The sequence below is a fragment of the Rhinopithecus roxellana genome, chromosome 21 (genome assembly GCF_007565055.1).
Source record: "Rhinopithecus roxellana isolate Shanxi Qingling chromosome 21, ASM756505v1, whole genome shotgun sequence".
Lineage (NCBI taxonomy): Eukaryota > Metazoa > Chordata > Mammalia > Primates > Cercopithecidae > Rhinopithecus > Rhinopithecus roxellana.
The window spans coordinates 60,753,064-60,776,911 of NC_044569.1; the positions used below are offsets into that span (position 1 = coordinate 60,753,064).

A 23,848-nucleotide genomic window follows, 5' to 3' on the forward strand; every position below is an offset into this window, starting at 1 on the left:
TTTAATTGTTCCCAATATCTTCTATTGTAAATAATACAATATTCAATGTCTTTGTAAATATTTTCTTTCATTTAGGATTATTTTCCTTGGATATAGTCTACTCGATGAAAATATCAGAACCTCAGAAATTTGATATAATAGCTTATTAACATTTTTAAGGCTGCTGAATTATATTATGAAATTATTTTCTACTCTCAGTGCCCATTTCATTGCTGCTTGCCAGCACAAAAGTTACTTACTTCCATGCTTCAGTTTCTTCATCTTTAAAAATGGAAATAACAGTGCCTACCTCAAAGGGTTGTTATGAGACTGTAATGAATTACTGCCAAGCAGTTGGAACACGCCTAGCAAAATGTATGAACCCCCAAAACGTTAACTATTTGGCATTGTAATTTTTAGAATCTTTGTCCAAGTTGACAGGTAAAAATAGTATTTTAATGTTTGAATTTGCTTTTCTTTGACACCTAGAGATATTCAGATTTTTCTAAAAGGATTTTAGTTTTTTTTTTTTTTGAAGACATTTTTCTTTTTGTCCTTTGCTTTTTTTTCTCTCCAAGGGTTATTAGTGTTTGAGCTCTTAAATGAAATATTAAACTTATGTGGCTTCTGTTGTTGCTGGAATTTCTAATTTATTATTTACTGTTGAATTTTTTAACCTATACTTATTTTCAGTTTTTATGTAATCAATTTATTTTTTTATTTGTAGTTTCTTCCACATTTTTTGAAGCTTGAAATCTTTTCACCCAGAAATGTGATAAGACTTGATGAGAAACAATGGCTAAATTAAAAGGACACATAAAATAATATATCTGAAATGTATTTATGATTGTGGGGTGATGTAAGGATAAAAAAAATCTGCTCTTCTCTAAGCTATCACAATGTTATTTATTACATCCTTTTTTTTTCTTTGATAGGCAGTATTTTCTTAATCTTATATTAAATCCTTCATATTTCTTTACCATTTTAGTAATAAGGAAGCAGTTGAAGAATTATAGAGTTCTAATTAGTCCACTATTTCTTCAGTGTTATTTTTCTATACAGTGAATAAAGGAAGACATTAAAACTAGTCCCTAAAAGTTTTCTTGTTCGTGTAATTATCCAATTAGTTTGTTAATCAGTGTTGTGGTTGGATCATATGGTCTTTTTTTCTAAAACATGTATTAAATAAACAGTCCTCTACTTTTTTTTTTTTTTAATGAAGTTCGGATTTTTAAAGCTTTTTAAAAAAGTCTAGTTTTGTGAAAGTGTAGAAGTGAAATTAACATTTAATTTCATAGGCTCTTTTTTCCCCTTCAGGTAGAATATTTAACGTGATAAATGATGCATCTTAACTGCACATTTATGTTCCATAGTAAGAGTTCTGGGAAGTACAAGAAATAATGATTAAGAGAATAGTGGGATTGATTTATGAGCAAAAGAAGCTGGTCATTTATAGCATGTCTAATGATGGGCATGTTTAAAAGGAGAGACAATAGAATGTTTGTATGTTTAGCAACTGTTCAGGCAAAGAGAAAAATTATTTTGGGCAAATAAAACCATTGCTCCTGAAATGATATGAAGAAAAAGAGTAATTTAGTTTAGAAAACAAATTAACAAAAGTAGAAAATAAAAAATATGTATTATTTACATTGGGAGCTGTTGGAAAGTGGAATCATCTCCCCAGAGAGCTAGTGGATGGGATAAACTAGCTGTCTCTGATTTCTGTAATTCATGGCAGATGCTTAGGAACAGGTTACATAAGAGGTTTCTGGGAATGGTTTAAAATGAAGTCTTGTAAAATGCGTAAGGTCAGACTGGGTGACCTAGGTGGTATATTCTGACTCTATCAGATTCTGTGATAGCTTGTGGCATTCTGCTGTTCAGCACTAATGTACTGTGAGGATTATTTACTGGCAAATCCGGTGAGCCTTTATTTGGTTTAAGATGATAATTATTTGAAAAATAGTAATTGACCTAAGAATATACTTGTTTTGGGCCAGTATCTTCTCCCTTCTCTTTGCTTTTTCATCAAATAAAAATAGCATTTTTACTTGGTTAAATATTCTGTTGATTGTTGTTAACCTTTACTTTTAATTGGCATTTGATGTCATTGGTGCATATCGTGTCTAGGGCAGAATTAATACAATGTTTGCAACATGAATTTGAATAACTTTCACCTGTAAAATACTAGCTCAGTTGATAGAATACTTCATCTGTGCTGCATAAGTTCTGTTCCGTAACAGTACAAATTTTTAAGTGGAATTTTATGTTTACATTCTTTATGTCAGTTGATAGCAGTGGTTACCGAAGTAGAATAGAAAGACAGTCAATGGGGGTATAGGAAGAAAATCTTAGAACTTTTATTTACTTATTTTTTAACCTTAGGAAATTGAGCTTTATGAACATTTACTAGAAGGAGGGGCATTGGTGGCCTCTTCTGTTTTGCATTCCAGATGGACACGCATCATCTCAGGCCAGAGTGGGTGAGCCTCACGTGGGGTGCCAGAGTTACTTTGACCCTGTTTGTTTCCAGTTAGAATGTACTTGCTTAAGGGATTTGCGGATGATATTATATAGTTCTAAACCTAGCCATCACAAAATGGGCAGGGAAAATATGGATGGGAGATATTTCTAATGAAAAATCTCTTCATCAGCTATATGACAAGTTTTAATGATCATTTGATCAGTCTGGCAGGAGGGCAGCAAAAAATTTATAATTATATGAAAATTGTATTTACATCCACTGTCATTAACAAGGAAACCTTCCTAAGGATCCATTTTGTGACATGAGAGATTGGCTAATGTAATATGAAGTTACTCACATTAGTGAGACATTTGAGAAATGTTTATTCTTAAATCTGTTTACTTAAACCTTGAGTCATCCTTTTAAAATATATGTATTTGTGCATCTATTACAATTTAGGTGATATAGTGCACAGAATTACACATGTATAATTTGTAAATATACAACTGGGGAACACGTTTCAAAATTATTTAATGCATGTGTAATAGGAATAATTTGAGGCATATTTTTCAAATAAGTTTAAAGATAAGAGGTTCACATTTTTTAGTTGTTGTATTATTATTTTACTTATACAGTTTAAATGTTTTATATGTTATCTTGTTATAATGCCATTGGTGTTAAATCATGTTTAGGTGACTTTTCCAGGTTGAAATGAAAAAAGGTGAAGTAGAATGGAATTAATCAAATTATGAAATTAGTCATTGCGGGTGAAATAGGTGTTCAGTAACCCAGATCTCTAGAATTTAATAATAAAGGCATTGTGCTAATTTAACTCATTTGTGAAGAAGCTGGATGTAAATCAGGAAGAAATATGAGTTACAAAGTATTCTTTAAGAAGTGCTTTAGGCCGGGCGCGGTGGCTCAAGCCTGTAATCCCAGCACTTTGGGAGGCCGAGACGGGTGGATCACGAGGTCAGGAGATCGAGACCATCCTGGCTAACACGGTGAAACCCCGTCTCTACTAAAAAATACAAAAAACTAGCCGGGCGAGGTGGCGGGCGCCTGTAGTCCCAGCTACTCGGGAGGCTGAGGCAGGAGAATGGCGTGAACCCAGGAGGCGGAGCTTGCAGTGAGCTGAGATCCGGCCACTGCACTCCAGCATGGGTGACAGAGCGAGACTCCGTCTCAAAAAAAAAAAAAAAGAAGTGCTTTAATAATTTTGAGGACAGATAAGAGGAAACTAAGTTAATTGTGTTTTATCAGAACTTTTAAGTGCTTTTATTTAACAGATAGCTGAGAATTATTTATTACGCTGTTCATTGTTTGAATTAAAATTAATATCAAGTGTTGCTTGAATAGTCTTTTTTCCTTTTACACTTAAATAGGCTAGACATTTGCTTTGTTTATACCATTAATTTGTTTTCACACAGGCTGCAAAGGTAGCCATCAACTCAGAATTAATTAGTGAAATCAAAATTAATGAGGTTTTACTATATTGGGTCATTTCTACTTCAGGCCAGTTTTCTTTATATGAGTTGGACTAGCATTTTTTTGAAAAAAGAAAAATTAGATTTATTTTAATCCATATTTAAAAAGCAAGAAACCATCTTTTCTTATGAGTTAAGTACCTCTAATAACTATGCTTTCTTGGGCTTAGTAATATTGATTTTTTTTGTTTTCATTCTTCATTATTTTGGCTATTTCCAGTCTTATTACAGTAAAGCTAAAGTTAACTCTTTAGATACTTATTTACAGAGATATATCATTTTTACTTTGGAATAAACTTTTTTTTAAGATGGAGTCTCACTCCGTCATCCAGACTGGAGTGCAATGGCGTGATCTCGGTTCCATGCAACTTCCGTCTGCAGGTTCAAGCGATTCTCCTTCCTCAGCCTCCCCGTCGACTACTGTTTTGTATTTTTAGTAGAGACAAGCTTTCACCACATTAGCCAGGCTGGTCTTGAACTTTTGACCTCAGGTGATCCATCCCCCTCGACCTCCCAAAGTGCTGGTATTATAGGTGTGAGCCACTGTGCCTGGCCTGGACCAGTTTTTTGTAAATTAAGCTTGTTATTTGCAAATTTTCATTATTACACTATGTGAAAGGAGAATAAAAGTATTCTTTAAAACATATTTAGTTAAATTTATGTGTCAGAGGAGAATGCATCATGTAGAAATGAAAAAGCTAGAATCTTGGAGTTAAAGTTCTTTTTTTTAACCTTCAGAAAATTACATCTCATAATCTACTTTTTAAAGCACATCCTATGCTCTTATTTAATATTCATTTTGTATGTCCTTTATTTTTGCTACATAACAGTAATAATATAATGTAGAGCTTTTAAGTCTTATGAAGATAGATTACGTTTTCTTAAATCTTTGAAATTATCTGCCTGTGTATCTATGGGGAGGGTGAAAGTTCTGACAGGGAAACTTCTCATGAGGGGTTGATAATGTGGAAGGTCAAGTTTCTCATAAGAATGGGAAAGGCTTTTTTCTTTGCTTAATGGCTCTAGTCCTCTCTCTGCTAAATTACAAACTATGGTAAGGAGATCTTTGACAGAGAGAGAGTATGCGTAGCTCAGTTGTTGTCAGTAGCTTTGTGTCACCTCAGATGTTGAGATCTCCAATAGGGCAAAATTTAAGAACACCTAACAGAGAATATTGGCAAAACTTCATATTGACTTGTACTTCATTTTCTCTACTTTTTGAAAAGGAATGACTAGAGTGTATGTGAGCATGACTTTCAACGTGGGGACTAGCAAGTAGGTCAGTTAGATGTGTGGCACTAATTAGGGATTAGCTCTTTATAAAGAAGATTTTGGAGAGTTTCTAAGTCTAAGTAGCAGAATCAAAAGTAGGGTCAGTGGCCAGGCGTGGTGGTTCACGCCTGTAGTCCTAGCACTTTGGGAGGCTGAGGCAGGTGGATTGCTTCAGCCCAGGGGTTCAAGACTAGCCTGGGCAACCTAGAGGCTCTATTAAATATAATATATATATATAAAACAGTGGTGTTGGATGTGTGAATACTGTGATTGATAAGTGCCTGATGACAGGATATGAACAGATGAAAAGGAATACTCTTTAGGCACCATTCTTTAAGTTCATTATACCTACAGAAAAAGATAACTGTTTCTTTCATGAGGGAAATAAATAAAATGACCACTTTTTGACAGATTAATGTTGCAAAATAGAATATTGTAGTTAACCATTAATGTAGCAACCAACCCTTTTTATAAAATGAATAATGGATATATTTGACAAAGTCAGTACTGATGATAAGCTGTAGAAATGCAAAGCATCCATTGTATTAAACTCTTGCTTTGAATTAGCAGCATACGTATGTAGCAGTGTGTGTGTGTGTGTGTGTATTTACCCAGTTTTGTTCTAACATACCAAATTTAACTATTTTTGTAGTTTGCCATTTTGTTTTGTTAATTATAAAACTAATTTGTGTGTGTCAGAGTCAACTGCCCCTCAGTTTTTAATGTCTTTTGTTAAGACATTAAGAATCACATTTCATGTTTCAATTGAATGTTTATCAGGAAAATAAGTAAGCTTAAAAAATGCTTAAAAGTTCTATATAATGTTTTAACAAAGGTTTGTAATACCATTTCTCTGAACTTAGTTTTTTTTTAACTTTTAACATGAGTAAACACCTGTTATGCTGATTATAGTATGTAATTATAATACACAAAGTACAAATAAAGCTAACAAAGAATAAAAATAAAACATTCAAACATTTATTTTAGGTTGTTTACAAAAATAAACATTATCTAGTAAGATAAAAATAAAGCTAAATCCTAGTGAAGAGAATATAAGGGAAGAAAGCAAATGAGACCATTGATAGGCCATATTCCGATACTTATGCCCAAGATCCAGCACTGTTCTAGATAGAAAATTCAGTCCTGAGTTTCCAAAGTGTGTTCATCTAAAACTAGGTCTTAATAAGATTACTATGGTCAAACAACTTTGGAGATGAATGATGTTGTATCCCCTTGACGAGATAATTATGGTCACAGCATTCTAAAGGTTCTTGGAAGTTCTGTGGTTAAAAACAACAGCTACTACCTAACCTCAGTATTGTCAGTATTCCCATGCACATTTGACCACACTTTTCCTCCCTTTTTTTCACCTAGTACCTATCCACATGTCCTATTTGGGAAAGATACTGAGATACTGATCTCTAGTTTAAAAACAGCCTGTTTGCTTAGGAGAACCCCAGCAGGGTGAGGTTTGATGTGTTTTTTTCTTTAGATCCCATACAAGGAAAAGAGTATATATATAGAGCAGTGGGCCTCACCTTCCATAAATAGCCACAATATGTACAAGAATGAGTTTCAAATGGCTGTTTTTATATGGTTTCTCTCAGTATGACCTGAAAGCATAATCTAGTAAGTCACTGAAAAGTTAAGTTTTCAATTGTTTATAAATTGTTTTACAGAAATACAGACTTTAATTTTTAATTTTTTAGGTCATAGGTTCAGTTCTCTCTTACCAGAGAAAATCTTTGATTATTTATATCTTGTCTTGTTCTAAAAAGGAGTTGAAGGGCAAAAACTAGAGGTAAGCAGAAAATACACAGCAGAACATTTAATTGGCTATTGTGTGGCTAGTTGAGGTGATGTATCTGCTGACATTATGGATAGACACCATGAAGGAACTAGGAATGCATATCTACAGATAATGTGAATATCTATGACTCCTAAGAAATGATCGTGGCAGAGGGACGGTGAGGGTATTGTTTTTGAGCAAAGGTGCAGGAAAGAGCATGGGTCTAAATGAAAGAGTCACAGACAGAAAGAAGCGCTGCAGAAAGCAGCTCCCGCAGCAAACAAAGGAAAGTTCACAGCATGGAAAGAGAACACCTAATAACAGATCAATTTTTTCTCAGCTTTGCCTGCTCCAATATAGTAATCATTTTAGTGAGGTCATCTTTAAATTTGAACAGCAGTTTTTCCAATCTTTTACAGTCTTTAATCTAGAATTAATTTAGTATAAAAATATTTTGATGATTGATCTGGGTTTTATGTATAATATAAAGGAACACATTTTTCAACATGACCTAATATTGTGGTTGTTTTTCAGTGGCAGCAAATGTATAATTAATTTTGCCTTAAGTTATTGAAAACAGGATCCATTTTATTTTAAATTTAATTTAAATACAATTAAGGTTTATTCTTCTTTTCAGGCAAGAGTACAGCACTGCATCTGCTCTGTAGCCAGTGACCACTCAGTAGGACTTCTAAGTTTGCGAGAGAAAAAATGCATAATGTTGGCATCTCGTCACCTTTTTCCTATTCAAGTAATCAAATGGAGGCCTTCTGATGATTATCTGGTAGTGGGGTGTTCAGATGGTTCTGTGTACGTCTGGCAAATGGATACTGGTAAGAACGAGTATGAAGAGATACTGTAGAAAATTAAATGGGTATATTTCGTTTTCTAGAAATGAAAATGTCTTTTGAATGAAGAAAACAGCCTTGAAATGTAAAATAGTTGCTACTTTTATTTCTAATTGTTTAAGTGGCCTCTTTTTTGTTCTGCTATGCCAAATGCTTGTAGAATATTTCATGAATCTTTAAAAGCATGTAATTGAGGATAATATGCAGATGAGGACAGACATATGGACAGCAAAGTATGTATGATTCCTGTGTAATTCACGAGTAAACTGAACAAGAAGAAATCACCAGGTTCACATGTAGTGAAAAAGATACAACCCTTTTTTCTTTGAACAGCAGAAAAGCAATGCTGGGCAGTTAATTGTATGAGGTAATTAAAATGAAGTTTTCAAGTTCTAGAGATAACATTTAAAATTTCAAATTTCAGAAAGTTTATGTATTGGGGGTATAATGTAGAACAAGTAATGCTTAGCTTAAAAGCACAGACAATAATATGTAATGTTTATACACAGACTGCCATGGTTTTCCCTCAGAAATTTGCAAGTATATAACTAAATGTTTATTGGTTTAGACCTTTTTCAAACTCATTGTTTTTTTACTTTTACAATTTTCAGTAGTCATCTATCAGTTATGAAAGTCTTTCTTTTGATTCCTAGTTGTACTAATATTTCTACTAGATTTTTTCCTTTTCTTCATCTTTGTTTGAAATAGTGTTTTTTTGAAATCAGACTCTAAACATATTTCTGCATGCACTATTGTGCAAAAGGGAGTTCTCTTAAGCCTTTTGGGAATAAATAGTCATAAGCTTCAGTAATCTTTTATTTATTGTCTTCATTTTAACTGGTAGTACATAGGCAATCTTGACAAGAGGAAGCCTTCTTGAAGTCTGTCAAACTTCCTTGCTTTTGTGTGTAACTTTTCTTTCTCTTGTCTCTCATTGTAAAAGAGATTCATACTTTTGGTCAAGTATTAAAAGCACAAAAGTATTAGAAAAGAAGAAAGATGAACCCACATCTCATTGCTCAGTGGTAAATGTTAACATTTTTGGCAAATTACTTTCTAATCTCTTTCTGGGCATTTAAAAAAACAGAATTGCTGTTGTACTACATATGCAATTTTGTATCTTTCTTTTATGTGTCTTTATGTTATGTCCTATCTGCTGAATAGCAGTCTTGTGTTTTATTTTTTTTAGTCCACTTCATAAACTGAATATATGGAATTTGTCTTTGGCTCTAGAGTCAGACTGTTTAGATTGAACTTAGGATGGACTCCTAGCTAGCCCTGTGACCTATTCCAAGTCACTGGATATTTATCCCTCAATTTCCTCACCTGTAAAATTAGAGTAATAATATTTTCTATCTTAAAGCATTTCTGAGAAAATAAAATGAGATAATATTTTCCTGACATGTGGTAAACAGAATATATGTATGTATATATGTGTATGTGTGTGCAATTGTAAGCCTTTGTGTGTGTGTATACATGCATGTGTATGTATTTCCTACTACTATTATTAAAGAAGCATGCTATGTAACTTGCTACTTTGTTGAACTTGGGAGTATGACGTTATCTACATTTAGAAATAATTTTTTGGGAATTAGTACTAAAGAAAGTTCTTATAGCAATAATGGTATTTGTAAGACACTGTATTAAAATACTGTCAATATTAAGACTGGGCACAGTGGCTCATACCTGTAGTCCTAGCACTTTGGGAGGTGGAGGCAAGTGGATTGCTTGAGCCAAGGAGTTTGAGGCCAGCCTGGGCAACATGGTGAAACACCGTCTCTACAAAAAAATACAAAAATTAGCTGAGTGTGGTGACATATGTCTGTGTCCCACCCACTCAGGTGGCTGAGGTGAGAGAATCACTTGAGACCAGGAGGTCGAGGCTACAGTGACCTGTGATTGCACCACTGCACCCCAGCCTGGGAGACAGAGAGAGACTCTGCCTTAAAAATAAAAAAAATCTGTAACTATTAAATTAATAGCTGATATATTTTAAGTGAAAATGTATAGTAAACTTGTCTAGGACTTGTTCAAATTAAATATTAAGAGAGTATCATTTTTCTGAAGTTTTCTGATGCTTAAATATATAATACTTGAATATTTCAGATACTATAAATATCTTTGTGAAGAATATAAAACGAAATTATTTACAAATGAGGCCTTACTGATAGACAAAGTTACTGTTCTAGTAATTTTTCTAGAAGGAAATGACAAATAAGCCCTAACTGTAGGGGTACTGGAAGAGGTTATTTTTATAATCAGTTTAGTATAATTAAGCCCAATTTAGATAAAATACAGCATGTAATATTGAAATTACATGCTGAAGATTTGGGTAAGCAATCAGTCAATATGACATTCAAGATAAATGCTATAGAGAAGCTGAATTTATTTTGGATTTCAACCATAATAGGAGGCATACTTTGTTTTTTTCCTCCTTGCTGTTCATGCTGTAGCTAGTGATATAAAGTTCCCTGGGGAGTCAGTAAGGTACATCCTGGAGGTACTGACATTATTTATTTATTAAATTTATTTATTTATTAAATAAATAAAAAATGAAGCTAGGAAAATCAGATTCAGCCAGAGTTTGATGTGTGAAATGTATTTAAACTCTGAGGAGATACTTAATACCTCTTGTTAGTGTTTTGGGAATGTATTTTTACAAATGCAGCCATACCATGTTAACCCTGTTTTGCATATTGGGCAATTTTCTAGTTATTGTTTTGAGTTATACTGATGTTTCTAGCTTAAAACACCTGAAGTGTCTTTCCTTTATGTTTTTTTTTTATGTTTATGCAGCATGTTTATGCTTTTTTTTCCTTCAAATGAGTACTTTGTGTTTTCAGTTCATATTTCCTTGTGAAATGCAGCCAAAGCTAGTAATGCAAAATGTAGAGAGCTGGAGTTCTAGAACCTTTTGTTCTTTTATTGTGACATTTTCTTATATGCAATAGCAATGTAATAGTGATGTAATGGCCATGGAAATTATTCTTTTACATCTCTAAATAGTTAAAAAACTACCCAAACACTAGCAACAAGATTGAGCCAGATGAACCTCTTGCTTCCCTCTTAAGAACTTAAGGTGAGCCACTGACCTAGGTGGCTTCTGTGGAGCTGCTTATGTGCTTCTGGGATCAACCGCCTCATTTTTCCCGTTTGGTATTCCCAGTAAGTATGCAGTGCCATTGACAAGGTCAGAATCCTGTCTCTTTGGGAAACAGGCATGCTGAAAGTAATGACCGATGTTACAAAATGTTCTTCTTATCTAGCCATTACCAAGCTTAAACCACATTCTCATCTGCTTCTTTTTATCATTCTTGCTACACAACAAAAGTGATTCCCACATCGTATTTCTATTCCTTATGTACAATTATTAGATGTTCTTGTACAAATGCAAATGCCATTAATGCTTGACAAATATCAGGAATTTTAGTGTATGAGGACTTGTGAATTTATTTGTTATGTGATGTTTCTTTTTATGTTCTGCTCTCCATGTTTTCTAATATTTCTGTTTTTGCATGTACTTCATGAAATATACATTTGAGTCTCCTTTTTGAACTTAAGTACCTAATGAAATCTAGCAGGGAATTATGAATTAATGTATGTTGGTATGTCTTTTGAAAAACACATAAAGCATGGCTAACAAAAAGCCTGTGTTTTAGGGACTCAGATTGTCATATAAGTAAAGTCTTAGTGACTGTTATTCTTCCTTAAGACTAAGTTTTGAAAACGTTTTTCATGCTTTTATTTTGATGCATTTAAATTGATGTTTTTCTCTTGTTACTAAAATTGCTGAAGAGAATCAGGAGGTAGTGCTGAAGTTCAGTCTTTTGTTATTAGTGGAGGGTTTTAGTAGCATGTGTTTTCCTCATGTATTTGACCCTTTGCCAGTAGTATTTAATACAGTGGAAATTAGATCTTACATTTGTATTTCATTATATATTGCCATTACATCATCAGCTTTTCTGTACATTTTTGCTTTTCATTCTATTACAAAACATGCAATAGGACAGGGGAAGACACAGAAAATGAATGGGTTAAGAAAAAGAGGTAATTGACTAAAACCTTGGTAAAACCAAGTATAATTAGAGAGTTTCTTTTTTCTCTTTTAATGATTGACTCTATGAAATCTTACATATTAACCTACCTATGTAGTTACCATTTTCATTGCTTCCCTTTTTGAAGGAAGAGGTTTAGAGTGGAGATAATGACCGTGCTTACTACTCCCTCCCCTCACAACCCCTCCATGCAATTAATCACTAAGTCTTTCCCATTAGGTCTCCCTCACCTACTTTTTTATTCTTTCCAGTGTACCATTGTAATTTATGGCCATATTTTTCATACCTAGGCTATCTTTATTGGGTACCCTGCCTACTCTTTCTACCTTCTAATTCATCCTGTACTCTGCTGGGAAATTAATCCTAGGAAAGAAAACACTGACAACACTTGCTTCATATGAATGTCTTAATGAATAAACCATAAACAATATTAGTTCATAAAGCCTTCAGGACAAGGTCTTGCATAGTGTGGCACCTTCCTACCTTTCTGTCTTTACCTCTTGCTGTTCTTTTACACAAACCAGTTTCTCTGGTCAATAATAATTGGGTCACTCCCAATTCTTGTTGCTAGTATCATCCATATTGTTTTCATGATTTTCACTGACTTGGAACATTGCTTTTTTCCTTCCATTTTTTTTTGTTTGTTTAAAACAAACAAAAATATCTATGATATTTTCAGGAAATTTGAATAATAAGAATGCAGTCTTGCATATTTACCTGTGTAGTCACCATTTCCATTGCTCTTTATTGCCTTGTGTAGATGCAGATTTTTGCCTAGAGTCATTTTTCTTTTGTCTAAAATTTAATTTTTATTTTAGTGTCAGTCTGCAGGTGATGAATTCTTTCAGCTTTTGCGTGTTTGAAAAAACTCTGTTTTATCTTCATTTTTAAAGGCTATTTTCTCCAGATATGGAATTCTAGATCAACAGGTTTTTGTCTTTTGCTTCCTGTACTCCAGCTGTCTTCTGGGTTGCATTATTTCCAGCGAGAAATCTGCTGTCGTCCTTCTGTTTCTTCTATATGTAACATTTTTTTTCTCTGGCTGCTTTTAAGATTTTTCCTTAATTACTGGTTTTGAGCAATTTGATTGTGGTTTTCTTTATATTTCTTGTTCTTGGAGTTTGTTATACTTATTAGATCATGGCTGTATAGATTTTATCAAATTTGGAAAACTTTTGGCCATAATTTATTCAAATATATTTTCTCCCCTCCATTTTCTTTTCTTTGGAGACTCCAATTATATGTCTTTTAAGCCATTTGAAGTTGTTCTTCAGCTCACTGTGATGGTATTTTCATTTTTAAAAATTATTATTTTTTGTTTCATTTTGTATAATTTCTATTGCTATGCTTTCAAGTTTACTGATATTTTCTTCTATAATGTCTAATCTAATTATTCCTATCTAGTATATTTTTCATCCTGAACATTGTAGTTTACATTTCTAAAAGCTAGATTTTGGTCTTTTGATATCTTCTATGTCTCTTTGCAAACCTTTTGAACATCTGGAATATAATTATAACTTAATGCTTTTGTCTTCTAATTTTCATATCTTTGTCAGTTCTGGGTTTGTTTTCTTGATTTGATTTTTTTTTTTCACTCAGTATTGATCTTTTTTTTTACATGCCTGGTAAATTTTTTTTTTTTTTTTTTTTTTGGGACAGCGGTTCACTCTTGTTGTCCAGGCTGGAGTGCAATGGTCCAATCTCAGTTCACTGCAATCTCCGCCTCCCAGGTTCAAGTGATTCTCCTGCCTCAAGCCTCCCGAGAAGCTGGGATTACAGACACCACCATGCTCAGTTAATTTTTTGTATTTTTAGTAGAGATGGGGGTTTCATCATGTTGGCCAGGTTGGTCTCGAACTCCTGACCTGAGGTGATCCACCTGTCTTAGCTTCCCAAAGTGCAGGGATTACAGGCATGATCTACCGCGCCTGGCCATGCCTGGTAATTTTTTGTTAGCTATCAGATATTGTGAACTTTATTTTGTTGGGTATTGGATATTTTTGTATTTCTGCAAATGTTTTGAGCTTTGTTGTGGGACACAGTTAAATTATTGAGAAACAGTTTGATCCTTTTGGGTCTTGCTTTGTTAGGTAGGGCTGGAGCAGGGTTAAATGTGGAGCTAATTGTTATCCACTGCAAAGGGAAGACCTTCCTGAGAACTGTACCCAGTGGCTCATGAATTGTGAAGTTTCCAGTCTGGCTGGTGAGTAGGCACTATTCACAATCCTGTCTGAGTCCTGGGTACTGCACCCTCTAATCTTTTGAAGTGGTTCTTTCCTTGGCCTTGGGTAGTTAGTTTCTTCACAGTCACATAGTAATCAGTACTCTGCCAAATATGTAAGGAGGACCTTCTGCAGGTTTCTCTGGAGCTTTCTTTTCACCCTGGTATTCTGTTGCAAACTCTATCTGCCTGTACTCTCAGCTAAGGAATCTGTTAGACTATTCAGACAATGGATGTTAGTCAATCAATGTTCAGACAATGGACATTTGTCAATTAAGGATTGTCTGAAAAAGCATTGTTTCAAATCTTGTATCTATTTTTTCCCAATTATTATACGTAAAAGGGTAAATTCAGTTCCTATTACTCCGTCTTGGCTGGAAGCAGAAGTCTTTTCTGCTAATTTGAATTTTCAAAATCTTTAAATATTCAGGCAGAGTCCACTCTTTCCCTAATGTTTTTAAAAACAGGTTTAGTTGGGAATGGATTTTTTTTTCTATCTTTTGAACCTCTATTAGTCCATTCTCATGCTACTATCAATAAATACCTGAGACTGGCTAATTTATAAAGAAAAGAGGTTTAACCGACTCACAGTTCCACATGGTTGGGGAGGCCTCAGGAAGCTTACAATCATGGTGGAAGGCACTTCTTCACAGGGCGGCAGGAGGGAGAATGAGTGCTGAGCGAAGAGGGAAGCCCCTTATAAAATCATCAGATCTTGTGAGAACTCACTGACTATCAAGAGAATAGCATAGAGGAAACTGTCTCCATGATTCAGTTATCTCCACCTCATCCTGCCCTTGACACATGGGGATTATTACAATTCAAGGTGAGATTTAGGTGGGGACACAGGGCGAAACCATATCAGCCTCTTTATTATTCTTTTTGGCTTGTGTTGTTGATTATCCTCTTATGTGCAAATGTTTTGACCCTCACTCATGGAGTGTACATTTCCCTCCCGCCCCAGGAAGTTAATTACCATTGTTGTGTTACAACTATTTAATCTTCAGACTTTATTCTAACTTTTCCAGTTGTTCCACTACAGTCTTTTACTGCGAAAAGATCCAGATTAGAATTGTGCATGGCTAGTTCTATCCCCCTTTCAATTTAAAATAGTCCCTTAGTTCTTCCTTCACCTTAAAGACTGAAAGTTTTGAATATTTCTGGCCAGTCGTTTTATAAAATGTTTCCCAATTTCTGTTTATCTGATGTTTTCTCATGGTTATTTTCAGAATATATATCTTTGGCAAAAAAATCACTGACATTTTTCTCATTACATCTTATCAGTTGGCATATGATTTTAATTTGTTTCATCACTAGTGTTTACTTAGGTCACTTAAGGTGTTTTTTTGGCTTCTTCACTGGAAAATTATTATATTTTTCTTTTTGTAATTAGTAAGCATTTTGTGAAGAGATACTTTGAAACCATGTAAATAGCTTTTCTTTATCAAACATTTAAGTTACTCATTTATTTTCAGTTGGATCTCTATTTTATACAATAGATTACTTTCCTAAACTCGTATGTGATGTCTTGGATTTGGTCTGTGGGAGTCCCTTCACACTGGATATTTTTTTTCTTTCAGCATTGTCTTGCTTTACAGCACAAGTAGATGATGCTGCCTCCTCGTGTGGTTGTGCTTTTTATCCATCCTGGCTGATACCCTGTGACTGACGTCCTCTCTTCCCAGCATGGACATCCTTTCTCCCCTTTTGGGATCCAGCACCCTGTGCAAAGCTGCCTAACTGCATAGATACCCTCTTCACTCTATGGGCCCCATACCATTCCCCCTCACCATGTGGATGCTCTTCTCATACCTCTTAGACTTCAACCTTCTGTGCCAGGTTGCTTTCATGTGTTGATTTCTTGACCTACCTTTGGGATCTGTACTGGGCTGCCTCACTGTGTGAACTCCCTCCTCTCTCCACTCGGGTTCCAACAGTGTCTCTTCATGCACATGCTTCTGGGGCTGAACTCTGTGTCAAACTGCTGCCACCACCTCCCTCTTGTTTAGCTTCCCTCTACACCCTCTCAGCCTCTGACATACTGCCCTGGGCTGCTGCAGGCCTGCTTTTCACCACCATGCCCCTTATCTGACATGGACTCCTACCTTTGCTCAGGTCTGTTTACTAACTTTGGGCTCAGTTGTTCAAAAGAGGAGAGGAAGTATAAACTTTTGACACCAGAGAGTAAATTAGTTACTTGGTGTTTTTGCAGGTAGTATATTCTCACTTATTTGTTGATTAATGATTTTATTTTGGATATCAATAATGGAAAGTCACTTAAGCCTTTCCATTATAACTACAAACCACATTTAATAGAGAATTAAGAGCTAGAGTAGTAAATTCTAAATTTATTCCTGTGAAACTTTAAGATATCTGAAAGAATATCATATTATTTTCAAAATCAAATTAACTTTAATTTACTTAAAATAATCTTTTCCCACAATATTTAAAAACATGATATACAGTTGTAAAAAATTGATATCTTACAAATCTTCATGTACAAGAATATGAAGTTCTATACTAATTCAACCATGTAAATATACCCTGTTAACCATGTAGTGTACATCTATTAAGAGTATTTTTCTGTGACTGTAATATCCCTTCCCCCACTTTAGACTATGAATACTGTTCTCTAACTTGTTATTTTCATTTAACAATATGTTGTGGCTTTTATTCTATGTTAATATATATAGTTGAGCCTTCTTTTAAACGTTGTGTTTATAACTTCACAGTACTCCTTTTAGTGGATACATCATAAATTATTGACCCAGTCTACTAATGATAGATATTTAGGTTTCCAAAAAATTTTTCTATTATGATTAAGACAATTATAACCCAACTACACACATATATGTTTGGATATGGTATCATTATTTAGCATAATCTTAGAAGAGGAATTCCGATGTTAAAGGAAATGTGCGTTTTAAATTTAATAGAATTTGTTAAAAAATTACTAATTTTTATTTGTACTAAAAATATATTACCAGTTTTCTTACACACTTGAGAATGCTGAATATCTGTACGGTAAGAGATAAATAGTATTTCATTATTGCTTCAATTTGATTTGTTTGATTATTAGTGAGGTTGACATATTTTTGTATGATTACTACCTATTTGTATTTCTTCTCTCGATTGTTCATATTCTTTAAACATTATTTTGTTGGCTTATTTTTTTCTCATAGATTTGTTACAACTCTGTATTTTGAGGCTGCTAACTCTATCTCCATTTAATCAACAAATAGTTACTCAGTGCCTCTAATGTGCCAGGCACTGTTCAGTGTACCAGGGATACGACAGTGAACAAAACATCTGAAACTCTTAGCTCTTGTGTAGTTTACATTCTGAGTGGAGAGAGGCAGGTCAAAAATAACAAAAACTTTAAACATATAGTATGTTCTCTGGTGTTCATGTTGTGGAGAAAGTGAAGCAGAAAAGGGAAAATTTGATAAGAGGGCCAGGGAATAACTCATTGAAAATGTAACATAAAGAGCTTGAAAGGTGGGTGAAGGAGGTAGTGAAGCTTGCATTGGAGGAAATTTGTGCTCTGACTTAGACAAGAAATGCATAGATGGAGATAAATGGAAAGGATGGCCAAATGAGGAAGCTTTAAAGTAGTTGCAGGCCGGGCGCGGTGGCTCATGTATGTAATCCCAGCACTTTGGGAGGCCGAGGTGGGAGGATCACGAGGTCAGGAAATCGAGACCATCCTGGCAAACACGGTGGAACCCCATCTCTACTAAAAATACATAAAATTAGCCGGGCGTGGTGTTGGGCGCCTGTTGTCCCAGCTACTCGGGAGGCTGAGGCAGGAGAATGGTGTGAACCCAGGAGGCGGAGGTTGCAGTGAGCTGAGATCATGCCATTGCGCTCCAGCCTGGGCGACAGAGTGAGACTCCATCTCAAAAGTAAATAAATAAATAAAGTAGTTGTAAATAGAAGTAGTGGTAATTTCCACAAACATATGAAGAAACATTTGACTGGGTGGTGAGAGTAAGAGTCAAGAATTTGCAGACAGAATGGAGAAATTATAATATTTTTTCTGTTTTGTGGAAGTTTCTTAGAGAAGCTTCAGCAATTATTCAAGGAGGAAAAAAGCAAATTTTAGTAAGATTTTAAGATTGATATACAACTTAGAGGAAGGTCAAGTCATAGATTTTAATATTTGTACTGGTGTGATGGGACGGAAGTAGTCAAGAAAACCATCTGGGAGGTAGAAAGAGTAGAAAAGCCTGGAGAAGGTTGTTGGAATCTTAGTTCTGAACTTGACTTTATTGGGAAGCTGCATCAGGGACTTTGTGGAGAGGAATTAATTGAGGTGGTAAGTACTACATGGAAGATTGTTAGAGGAAGGAAGTACAAAAAAATATTTCCAGGAGGCATTGATAAAACATATTTCTACATAAAAAAATTTCATACCATTTTTTTCTTTACTTAAACTATTCAAAATATTGTAGTATTATGAAATATTTATGAATATATTTTTCTCACAGGTGCATTGGATCGTTGTGTGATGGGGATAACAGCAGTTGAAATTCTAAATGCTTGTGATGAAGCTGTTCCTGCTGCTGTCGATTCACTTAGTCATCCGGCAGTCAACCTGAAACAAGCTATGACAAGACGTAGTCTTGCTGCTCTTAAAAATATGGCCCATCATAAGCTACAAACCCTTGCAACTAACCTCTTGGCTTCTGAGGCATCTGACAAGGTAAGTTTTGTATGTGGGCTCATGAAGTGTGTAGACCCCAATTTAACTTCATTTAGTAACATGGCTTTGGCATATCTTAGGAAATAATTTTTGAGAGATGACACTTGAAAAATAAGCTTTTGATTTTCATTTAGGTTTATCCAACATAGTTTGAGTTTTTCAAGTACTTGGCATTTGAAAAAGTAAATTATTCTTACCATTCAAATATTTTAAAATCCTTCCGACTGAATTAAGTGACTTTAGTTTCTCAAATTAGGGCAAACAAGTGTATATAATCTGTCTCACTTTTTGGTAGTCTTTCTATTGAAAGATTGAGCACTAGCTAGTGTCCTAAGGAGTGAAAAAAATAATTTAGGTACAATTAAGATGTCTGTAATTGTGATGTATCATTTTATTAAAATTAGGTTCTGATTTTAGTAAGGTTAAACCATTGTAAAGATTTAAGAAATTGTTTCAGAATAAGTATGATGGCATTGCAGAAGTATTGAAATTTTTGTGAGACCCAACTCAAACACACTTTCCTTACTGACACTTAATAATCAAAGTATAAGTTACTTCTTCAGTTAACAGAAGATTATCCTATTAAAAAAACCAGTCCCAATTCATGAATTGGTTACTTATCTTTAGTTTTGTAGAGGCTAGCCACTATTTGGTCTGTGGTATTTGTGTAATGTGGTAGAATTAGAACTAGTTTGTCTTTAGTAATGGATAAATGAAACCTAGAGACAATCTCAATATTTCATCTGAATCACTACTTAAAATTCTAGTTCCATCTAAATATTCATTAGAGTTATTAGTGAATAGCACAAATACTTTTAATTTTAGTTTTTCTTATTGATTTTCATGTTTTTAAATGGTTAGACATGTGAATAAATAGTGAAGGGGTTGAAAGGCTCATCTGCAGACTTGAAAATTAACCATGAGTTTGTGCGTGCTGATGACACGTGAAGTACTATAGGCAATTCCACTGACCCACATCCTCCAGTAATTCACAGTAATGTCACCCTTTGATCATTCTTTCTGCCCTCAAGATATAAATGTTTTATCGGCTATGTTGTATTGTGTGTTTCAACAATTGGAACTATGAAACTACATTTTTCCTCTGTGCTTTCAGTAGCATACCCGAAAGTTTGTGAAGAAATCACAGCTTAAATGCATTGACCATACCTGTAATTACTTCCAAGGAATCACATAGCTGTCTCTAGGAATTCAGTGTTCGTAGCACATTTTCTGACATGATATGTAATTTGATTTTGAGCAAATTTATAAAACAATATGTTTAAGAGCATGCGTGCATGTTGTGTAACTCCCAGATATATTCTTTTTCTTGATGGTATCCCCTAGAAGTAAAAATTTGGAAAAATAATTATATAACTTGAAAATTAAAGAAAAATGAGTGGTACAGTAACAGTTATGAATGGCTTTTGTAAGTGGTCATGGTCCATTATGTGATTTTACAATCTTGTTTGTCCCTGTTTTAATAGCGTATTTTATAGTGCAATTAGTGATAAAAGCACCAGATATCAGAGACACTACACTTAGGTATTGTAAAATATGTTGCTTGTGAACCTCCTTAGTCTTGTAGCAGTGGTAATTGTTGCCTGGCCTACAAGGAAAACAATTATAGAAGGGAGGAAAAAGGCTTAGGAAGCTGAGGCTGCAGGAGGATAATCACTTTATGAAAAATGTATATTGGCTGGACCATTAGGGATTTCTGTAACTATTTTCTCATGTTGAGTTTGAGGCTCCTTCTGAAGGGAATATTTAAAGAGCTGTCCTCTGGATAGCTTTCTAACCTCAGGAGAAATAAACCCACCCACAGTTAAAAAACAAACAACTAAGAGCTTCTCAATGGTACAGGACTTACTCTAGGATATTGGATCTATTTTTTTACATGAGTCTTTCAATGGAAAGTGAAGCTTGTATTGGGATACTCTATAGAAAGTGTCCTGCTTTTTGTCTTGGTAGAATGGTGTTAGCAATCAGGGCTATATGGAAGTAACAGATATTTTATTTTGCTAATTGTGTTAATTATAGTGGACATTCAAAACTTTGCAAAGATGGAGAATGTACTATCCTGTGATATTTTTCTCACTAGAAGATCAAGAGGTTATTCAGCAAAATTATACTTTATTATTGTGCAATGAGTCTTTTGCAAGATTGTGTATATTTGAACCCCTTTTCATTTCTCTTGTGACATATATTTTTTATTTATATTATGATAACTTATATACTTACCTAATTCTCCCTACTGAAATTCAGTCTTTTTGAGAGCAGGGATTTTTGACTTATTTATCTCTGTGCTTTTCCATGACGTCTAGCAGCAGCTGCTGTGCAATAACTATGTGTTGAATTGGATGATGTGGAACAGAAGGTGCAGAGAGCCATTTCTTTAGCTTTTTTGCCCTGTCTTTTGCAATTCCCTCATACCTGATTGTCTTAAGACCCCTGCTTTGCAGCCTCAAGTCTGTCTGTGTTCAAGAACCTTTAGACGTGGAGATTCATTAGTAACTTGCATTCTTCCTTTGCAAAAGGAAATTTTGTTCAGTTTTGCATATTCTCCCTTTGGTTTTGGTGAGTGAAGTTGTGTAGATATAACTCATTCTCCTTCCTTGCCCTATCTGTATTATCAGTGTTCTAACCCATCCTGAACTTATCTCAACTTTTTATTTTTTATTTTATTTATTTATTTATTTTTTCAGATGGAGTCTCACTCTGTTGCCCAGGCTGGAGTGCAGTGGCGCCATCTCAGCTCACTGCAGCTCCGCCTCCCAGGTTCATGCCATTCTCCTGCCTCAGCCTCCTGAGTAGCTGGGACTACAGGCACCTGCCACTGTGCCCGGCTAATTTTTTGTATTTTTAGTGGAGACGGGGTTTCACCGTGTTAGCCAGGATGGTCTCCATCTCCTGACCTCGTGATCCACCTGCCTCGGCCTCCCAGAGTGCTGGGATTGCAGGCATGAGCCACCGTGCCCGGCCGACTTATCTCAACTTTATCCTCTCCTTTATTCCTGTTCCTTTTGGCTGTAGACCATGATAGCTCATTCGTGACAGACTGACATTTTGGGATGGATAATTCTTTGTTGTTGGAGGACTGTAGTCTATATAGTAGGATGTTGAGCATTGTTTCTCTCTTCTACCTACATCGCATCATGCTAGTAGTAGCCTCCTCTTTCCAGTTGTGACAATCAGATGTCTTTAGACATTGTCAAGTTTCCCTTAAGAGGCAAAAAATGGCCCTAGTTTAAAACCACTGCTTCTGGAAAAAAAAAAAAAAAAAAAAAAAAAAACAGGCTTGAAATAGCAGGAATCCTGCATCCTGCATCCTCTATCCTATCCGTCTTTTCCCTTCCCTACCCTGGTTTTTTTAATCTCATTCTTCCTCAGGACAGTGAAGCTATCACCAACCCTTAGTGCCTCTACCCATTTTGGCAGAGTTAGTTCTTACATTCTTTTTATGCTCACATTTTTTTTGTTTATACCTTTCCCAAAACACTTTTCCCTTTGTATGGGGTATTTTTTGCTCTTTTTATTTGTCTTCCCTACTAGATTTTGAACTTCTTCAGGACAGGAATTCAGTTTTTCATCTTTTTATTTCCAATACCCAATGTAGTATAAGTATATTACTTTGTAGTATAAGTACACATAGAGTATGGTACATACTAGTGAAAAATGGTAATTGCTCAAGAAATTTAGTAGGAAGTTTGAGGTGTCGGTTAGAATTGTGTTGTAGAGGAACTTGAATGCAAAGCTGAGGACGTAATTTAATGGGTGCTGACATGTTGAATACTTTTAAAAGGATACTTTTGATTGCTTAAGAAATATTTTGTCATATCTAACATTTTTATGTAAGACACTTACAAATACTGATTTGGGAAATGAATTGTGAGGTTACTGGAATGATAAAGTGAGAGGTCATGGGGACTAGAAATAGGATTAGGTGCTAGAAATGTGGAAGAGGGGATGGTTAGGAAGCTGTTGCATAAGTTGAATAAGTAGGACTTCACTCTGGTCTTGAAGAGTTTGATGTTCAAGATTATTTCAGAGACCAAAACCCGGCTGAAGGGAGAATGGCAGTGCTATTAACGGGAATGTACAGGCCATGGAATAGGCTTTCAGGGTGATTGTAATAGGAGACGTGCATTTTATTGGTAGTGTTAGGAGTTGGGGTGTGTGCAAGTCAGCAAAATACCTTTGAGAAATAAGTGACATGATGGTGAGATAGAATAGAGATGGTATTATTTTTTTCCCAAATAGATGCTGGAGTGTAGAGCCTGACTTAGACTGCAGTTCACATTTTGGGGTGCCTGCTGTCATTTGATTTTTTTCAGATATGCTCTTTTCCTGAATTGTCACTGCAAATAGGTGAGTTAGTTCTTATTGTCCCCAATTAGTAGCTGATGCACCTAAAGACAGTTGGATGGAACAAGGATTGACAAACTCTATAAAGGGCTAGATAGTAAATATTTTAGGCTTTGTGCACTGTCTCTGTCATAGTGACTTAACTTTGCTTTATGGTGTGAAAGCAGGCATAGGCAATATGTGAACAAATGAGCATGGCTGCTTTCCAATAAAACTATTTTCAGAAGCAGGTGGTGAGTTGGATTTGGCCCATGGGCCATAGTTTGCCGACTCCTACATCAGAAGATAGTATTGTTAATATCAAGAGTGTAAGTATGGTTCTCTGGTGGAATGGCTTTTGCTTTATTTTTATAAAAGCAGTTCAAAAGAGTGGTTAAGAGCCTGGGTTCTGGTGACAGGCATGTCTGTGTTCAAATTATGTTTCTATAGTTCTATAACTTGCTGGCCATGGGTGACCTTGGGCAGGTAACCTCCAGTGGCCTTCGGTTATCTTTAAAACAAAATTCAAACTTCTTACAGTGGCCTCTGAGACTCTTTGTGATCAGACGTATGCTGCCCTCGTTTAATTTTATTTTTCAATCCTTGATTATTCCAGTTCTAGCCAACTGACTCTTTTTTAAAATATGACTATTTGTTGAATGGATTAACGCATGAGAAAAATGAACG

The 23,848-nt window shown here is 35.0% G+C and overlaps 1 protein-coding gene across 3 annotated transcripts in view; it reads left to right on the forward strand.

Annotated features, from left to right (window-relative positions):
- Nucleotides 1–23,848, forward strand: part of WDR7 (WD repeat domain 7) — a 400,989-nt gene that overhangs the window by 60,136 nt on the left and 317,005 nt on the right. For all 3 annotated transcript variants that reach the window (XM_030925915.1, XM_030925916.1, XM_030925918.1), the window contains exons 13-14: nt 7,629–7,824; nt 18,606–18,820. In XM_030925915.1, the coding sequence (XP_030781775.1) occupies nt 7,629–7,824; nt 18,606–18,820 (411 nt within the window). The remainder of the gene's footprint in view (nt 1–7,628; nt 7,825–18,605; nt 18,821–23,848) is intronic.